Source organism: Branchiostoma belcheri, unplaced genomic scaffold, assembly GCF_001625305.1.
Source record: "Branchiostoma belcheri isolate BF01 breed outbred unplaced genomic scaffold, Haploidv18h27 scaffold358, whole genome shotgun sequence".
In the NCBI taxonomy this organism is placed as follows: Eukaryota; Metazoa; Chordata; class Leptocardii; order Amphioxiformes; family Branchiostomatidae; genus Branchiostoma; species Branchiostoma belcheri.
Window position 1 is genome coordinate 50,291 of NW_017803974.1, and position 6,834 is coordinate 57,124.

The 6,834-nt window shown below is 42.9% G+C and overlaps 1 protein-coding gene across 1 annotated transcript in view; it reads left to right on the plus strand.

Moving 5' to 3' along the window:
* The window catches only part of LOC109475952 (fibropellin-1-like), an 8,204-nt gene extending 4,021 nt beyond the window's left edge, over positions 1–4,183 (plus strand). Inside the window, exons 5-9 of the mRNA XM_019776761.1 lie at positions 326–439; positions 1,038–1,262; positions 2,235–2,372; positions 2,897–3,022; positions 4,083–4,183. Of these exons, the coding sequence (XP_019632320.1) occupies positions 326–439; positions 1,038–1,262; positions 2,235–2,372; positions 2,897–3,022; positions 4,083–4,183 (704 nt within the window). The remainder of the gene's footprint in view (positions 1–325; positions 440–1,037; positions 1,263–2,234; positions 2,373–2,896; positions 3,023–4,082) is intronic.
* Positions 4,184–6,834: the final 2,651 nt, after the last annotated feature.

A 6,834-nucleotide genomic window follows, 5' to 3' on the forward strand; every position in this document is an offset into this window, starting at 1 on the left:
GAAGCAGGTCGCTGACCTCTGACATTGATAACACGCCACCTTTCGTGTTTTCATCAAACAACAGTAGTTTAGTCGAATCGTACTCGGGCACGGTTTAAAAGGCACGTGTGGCACGTGAGAAAGAAGTTAGTAATGCGATTTACCCGAATCACGGTTCATACGTTTTCATGTGAACAGGGCTTTAGTCTCCAAGTAGATCTCAAGTTTGGTGGCGACCGGTATTAAAATAGACCAATAGATCAGGTATACCTAGCATTAGCCCTACCCCACATTTATATTACATGAATGCCTGATTTTATCGATCCTAACCACCACACTGTTTCAGATGTGGACGAGTGTTCGAGCAGTCCGTGCCTGGGGGGCGGAACGTGTGTGGACCAGATCGGCGGCTACACCTGCGACTGTCCCAAAGGCACCGCCGGAGACAGGTGTGAGGCAGGTGGGCTTAAGAAATGACAATGACTTTTGTTGCATATTCACGTATTCTACATGGGCCAAATGGGCTAGTTTAGATAACTTATAATAGGTACGAGAAAGAAAGGTCTGAGATATGGGTAAGGATTAGTTGATAGGTATATTCCATTAGTGAGTAAATAAGTGAGTGACAAAGAAACTGTCGACACGAAAAGCACACATAGAATATGACAAAATTACTGTATAAAGCGTTGAATTTGTCACTTTTAAAGATTTCATCCAATATTATACATTATTTGAGCACAATAACATGTATCTAAATGTATATCTTTTTCTGTTTGAACCACTCACACCGGGAAGGTCCCTACTCTTTTCGATAAGTGTGGTGGGTTCTTTAACGTACGTGGGGTGTGGTTCTCCCAAACACGGGACCTCCATTTAACGTACTCATTTACACCTGAATGAAGTAAGGAAAGTCATGTTAAGTGCCTTTCCCAAGGACACAAGATCGGTGACACTGGGCAGGATTTGAACCCGGGACCTCTTGGGCCTGGGCCTAACACGCTACCGCTACGCCATACGGCTACTTTCAATGTCCCAACTATTGTTTTCCCTTTCTTTAGTTGTTGACGGCGGCAGTTGTTACAAGTTCTCCCCGGCCCCGTCCTCCCACTTCGCGGCGGAGAAGGCGTGTCGCGCCGAGGGCGGGCACCTGGCCGTCGTGAAGGATCCCGGGAAACAGCGGTTCCTTAGCAACCATATCCCAGCAGGCAACAGTGACTCCCACTGGATCGGCACAAAGGTCACTTCCGACAAGCTCGTCTTCAGTGACCAACCTAGCGTTTTCGGTAAACTAATTGAAATTATTAATTTTTCCCATTCCCATCCCATGCAATGCGATAAAAGGGGGCTAACCGTCATTTGCATAGGACAGAAAGGCATCGAAATGATCCTGTTGGCGTTAAAGAGCTTATATATGCTCAACGTTAATTAAATTACTATGGGTTGAATCCGAAAACAAACACAGATTGAATTGTTTGGAATATGCGGTTTGTAACATTATAGTGATAACGCTATACTGATTCTGTAACGTTACAAACCACATGTTCGTTGTAAAAAGAACACAAAAGCTTCATTCTCTATTTGTTGTCAGATTCAGCCCATAGTAATTTAAGCATAAAATACCCCAACACCTCAAAACACAGTGAAAAGCAAGCTGTTTAACGTCAACAGTATCATTCTACATGGGCCTACAACTGTGCCTATATTGTATACTGTGATTGTTTTGTATGATATGTAAATGTTTGTAACATTTGTTGTATATTGTTGCGTTGAACTTGTGTAATGTTATTTTTAATGTGCGCCCAGGGATACCTGAAAATCAGATCAACTGATCTGAGGTATGCCCTGGTGAAATAAATAAACTTGAAACCTTCCTGTCCTATGCAAATGACGGTTAGCCCCCTGTTTTCGCATTGCATTCTGGGGACGGGAAACTGGTGAATAAACGTATAAGGATAAAACGATATTGTGTGTATGTGTAGGGATAAAACTATATGTACTTCATTCTTGTAAGCTGTGCCGTTCTTCTATTATATTCTCTACCCAGTCCTTCATAAGATGTGGCCAGTGTTTCATAAATAAAATCCCAAACAAATAAACAAAACACTTTTGTTAGCAAAACTTTGCATACGTAAATAAAGGACGTAGGAAGAATTCTTGGTTGTGTATAAGAAAAGTCAAATATCTTATGTTTTACCGGCTAAACAATTCTGTCTCACTAAGGATTCCTAACAAGATACTTGTCTCACTATTGACAGACCAGGTAGCCGGTTTGGACTGGGCAGAAGATTCTCCCGGCATGCCCTGCGCGCTGTGCGTCCTATTGGACAATGCGGACGGCCACAAGGCTAAAACAACCTCCTGTATGGAGCAACACAGCTACATCTGTCAGTCCGGTAAGTACAACCTCCTGTATGGAGCAACACAGCTACATCTGTCAATCCGGTAAGTACAACCTCCTGTATGGAGCAACACAGCTACATCTGTCAATCAGGTAAGTACAACCTCCTGTATGGAGCAACACAGCTACATCTGTCAATCCGGTAAGTACAACCTCCTGTATGGAGCAACACAGCTATATCTATCAGTCCGGTCATTTTACATGTAGCTACATGTAGCTACATGAACGGCAATCTGATGTTCGACGTAGGTTTCGAATGGGACGTTTTGAAGTAAGCCTCATTTACATAGGTACGGGGCTCAAGGGAAACATAAACTTGTATGTAGTTCTATTCGCAATGATAAGGTGCTAATTGAACATGATATTGTTCTCTATACCTCAACGCATTATACCACAACACAACACAACACAAGAAAACATGAAAGTGCATAACAGAACATCAACAGAACAGGACCTTACGTATATCATAATACTGTATTGAATTGCGAATAGCATTGCACAACATTTATCTTTACTCAGAAACCGCCCCGTGTGAACACAACGTCTGTCTGCACGGCGGAAACTGCAGCTCCTGTTTCGGGGGAACAGACACCGTCTGCACATGCCGCAGCGGCTTCGACGGAAAGTTCTGCGAGAATCACGTGGGTAAGAAATGGTTCAGCATTTTTCAAGAGTGTTCAAAAGAATATTTTTGCTTTATTGTCATGGAATGTGCGAAACGATTGACAAAACAGGTGACCATCACCTTTTCAAGATGTCTTCAATATGAAAACCCGGACACCAGACAGTAAGGTTTTTGTTTGTTTGTTTGTTGTTTCGCATAACCGGTAAACCGCCTTCAGGCGTAACACACCAGTTTTGTACATGTGCGCACATGTACAAGCTGCGTAAGACCGGACTGTAAGTTTTGAACCACTCACACCGGGAAGATCCCCTACTCTTTTCGATAAGTGCGGTGGGTTCTTTAACGTGCATGGGGTGTGGCTCTCCCAAACACGGGACCTCCATTTAACGTCCTATCCGAGGGACGTCCCTAACCGAAGCTAGGTACTCATTTTCACCTGAGTGAAGTGAGGAAAGTCGTGTAAAGTGCCTTTCCCAAGGGCACAAGATCGGTGACATGGGCAGGGTTCGAACCCACAACCTCTGGGGTGTGAGCCGAACGCGCTACCGACTGCGCCACATGACCCCACCGGTTTGACCCACTCACAATGGGAAGGACCCAATTCAAACGGTCTAAAAAGTGTTGTGGATGCTTGATGTGTGAGTGCAACAAAGATCGTAGAGTATCCCTGTCTCAACATTGTCAGTGCACATTAAGTAGTTTGCAAAATATTACTATAAATACATGATATATGTAAATTAAAAAAAATTCATCCGTTGTGGTATGAAAGCGGTTACCACAATTTCTCCATCCTTTCATCACCTAGAAGATCACCAAAAGACCGTGTTTCTACTAAGATCACAAAATCCACTCATTATGCTCAACATGAGACTTCTCGTTATCCACTGCCTTCAAAGAAGAAGTCAAACCTCGTGATAGCAAGCGTAGTAGCAGAAGTATATTAAGTTTTTTTCTAGACAGCAGATGTCTGTTCATTATTACTGTATTGTACCGTACCGTAAACTTGGCTGTGTAAAAGCAATTAGCCTTCGGGCATAATGTTGCAAATGAAGACAATTTGTGTCTGTTGTTATTTCCCAGCCATACAGTGGTGTTCTGTTGCGTCCTGCCCGCCCGGTTGGACCTGTGATGATCAGCTGACTCATTTTCTCTGCATAGGTAAGAACGAGTTACAGACGTAAGCACCTGTCAGACACAGCCGACCATGGTCTCCCGATCTTCTCCCGACCATGGCCTCCCGACCTCCTCCCGACCATGGCCTCCCGACCTCCTCCCGACCATGGCCTCCCGACCTCCTCCCGACCATGGTCTCCCGACCTCCTCCCGACCTTCTCCCGACCATGCCCTACCGACCATGGTCTCCCGACCTCCTCCCGACCATGGCCTCCCGACCTCCTCCCGACCATGGCCTCCCGACCTCCTCCCGACCTCCTCCCGACCATGGCTACCCGACCTCCTCCCGACCATGGCCTCCCGACCTCCTCCCAAGCAATCATGGCCTCCCGACCTTCCCCAGACCATGATTGGGAGTTATGACAAACTATTAACCAACAATAAAATGTGATAGAAAACTGAAATGATATCTTTTTGTCTCCCTTCATGATCAATTAATTATAAAACCACACAATTACATGTAAGCAACAATAAAAATGTGACTGTGATAGAAATCTAAAATGATATCCTTTTGTCTCCCTTTTCAATGAAACCAGAGCCTGTTACAAGAAAGGGTGTACGCCCCTCTCACACACAACCTACACGTACCATTACTCCCACGCATCTGCAGACCATAATTAGGAGTTAAGACTACCTGTCACACAGTTATGTATCAATAAAATTGTGACATAAAGCTGAAACCACCTCTTTTTCTCTCCTTTTTTATTGAATGAAACCAGAGCCAGGCACAAGGACCGGCTCAGCTTATCAGTGCAGCAGCACCTCCTGTCCAAACGACATGTACTGCAAGGAGGAGGGACAGGCATCTTTCTCCTGCTGGTCCCGCTAGGTGTCAGGCAAAACCGCCAAACTACAACTGAGAACAAACTCACGGTCTATTGACTGCTTCGCACTTAGTTTAAGATATAGCGAGTGTTGCCATGTCTAGAAATGTAACATGAAGTGTTGAAACATGGAGAGATGTAACATGCAGAGTTGTAACATGGAGAGATGTAACATGGGCAGATGCAATATGGAGAGGTGTAACATGATGAGAATTGTAACACGGAGGGATTTAATGTGGAGAGATGTAACATAAAAATGTGTAACAGGGAGAGATATAATATGGAGAGATGTAACATGGACAGATGTAACAAATGGAGAGGTGTAACATGAAAAGATGTAATATGGAGAGGTGTAACATGGAGAGGTGTAACATGGAGAGATGTAACAAGGAGAGATGTAACATGGAGAGATGTATTATGAAGAGGTGTAACATATGTAACACGGATAGATGTAACATGGAGGGGTGTAACATGAAAAGATGTAATATGGAGAGGTGTAACATGGAGAGGTGTAACATGGAGAGATGTAACAAGGAGAGATGTAACATGGAGAGATGTATCATGAAGAGGTGTAACAGATGTAACACGGATAAATGTAACATGCAGAGATATAACATGGAGAGATGTAACACGATAAATGTAACATGGAGAGATCTAACATGGACAGACGTAACATTGACAGATGTAATATGAAGACGTGTAATTTAGATGTAACACGGATAGATGTAACAAATGAAGAGGTGTAACGTGATGAGAATTGTAACATGAAGAGATGTAACATGAAGAGATGTAACTTGGAGAGATTAACATGAGGAGTTGTAACATGGAGAGATGTAACATGGAAAGATGTAACATGGAGAAACGTAACATGAAAAGGTGTAACATGGAGAGTTGTCACATGGAGAGATGTAACATGGAGAGATTAATATATGGAGGGATGTGACATGGAGAGATGTAACACGAGAGATGTAACACTGAGAGATGTAACATGGAGATATGTAACACGGAGAGTTGTCAATGGAGAGATGTAACATGGAGAGATGTAACACGGAGAGATGTAACATGGAGAGATGTAACATGGAGGAATATTGGCGGGGAGTGGATCTTGGGTAGCGCACTAAAGCTAACAAGGCTGGATACCAGGCTAGCACTTTCTGCCCTACACTTTCTATACCTTTATTTGCACAAATAACAAGACTTTGACACATAAGGGTAAAAATTGAAATAAAGCAATGACTAAAAGAAACAATACGTTCATTGGCAATAGGCCTATGCTCACTGAACCATGTTTACGATACACTATTTTGAGGTTTCTACATTATCATAAGTTAAGTGATGCTTCTATCAGTTAATCTTTCCCGGTTGCATGCTTAGCCTATCAGAGGCAAATATGTGTGCAGTTTAATACAGATATCAAACCCAGTTTATACCCCAAATGACCCAAATCTTGCGAACAATTGTTCATTATCGTAGACGATTTGTGTGCGGGCATCTCAACACGCTGTGTTGTTGGTTTTTTTTGTCAATTAACACACAGAGGCCCCGCAGCGCCATCTATGAAGTTCAAAGTTGACTTCGTCTCACCCACACAGATTAGTCTGACATTTCCAGAAGAACAAAACACCTCGGTAAAACAACTTCTCGGCGCTTGGTCTGCACAATATGTACATATTCATATGATCACAAATACGCCGTTAGACTAAAAGATGATATAATAATTTTAAATATTTATAGAACATTTACTGCTTTAAATTTTAGTAGAAAAAAGTTGGTGGACCAAATCGTTAGCTGTAGTGTTAGCTTTACCCAAAAAATAATTTATCTCCGTATTGCTT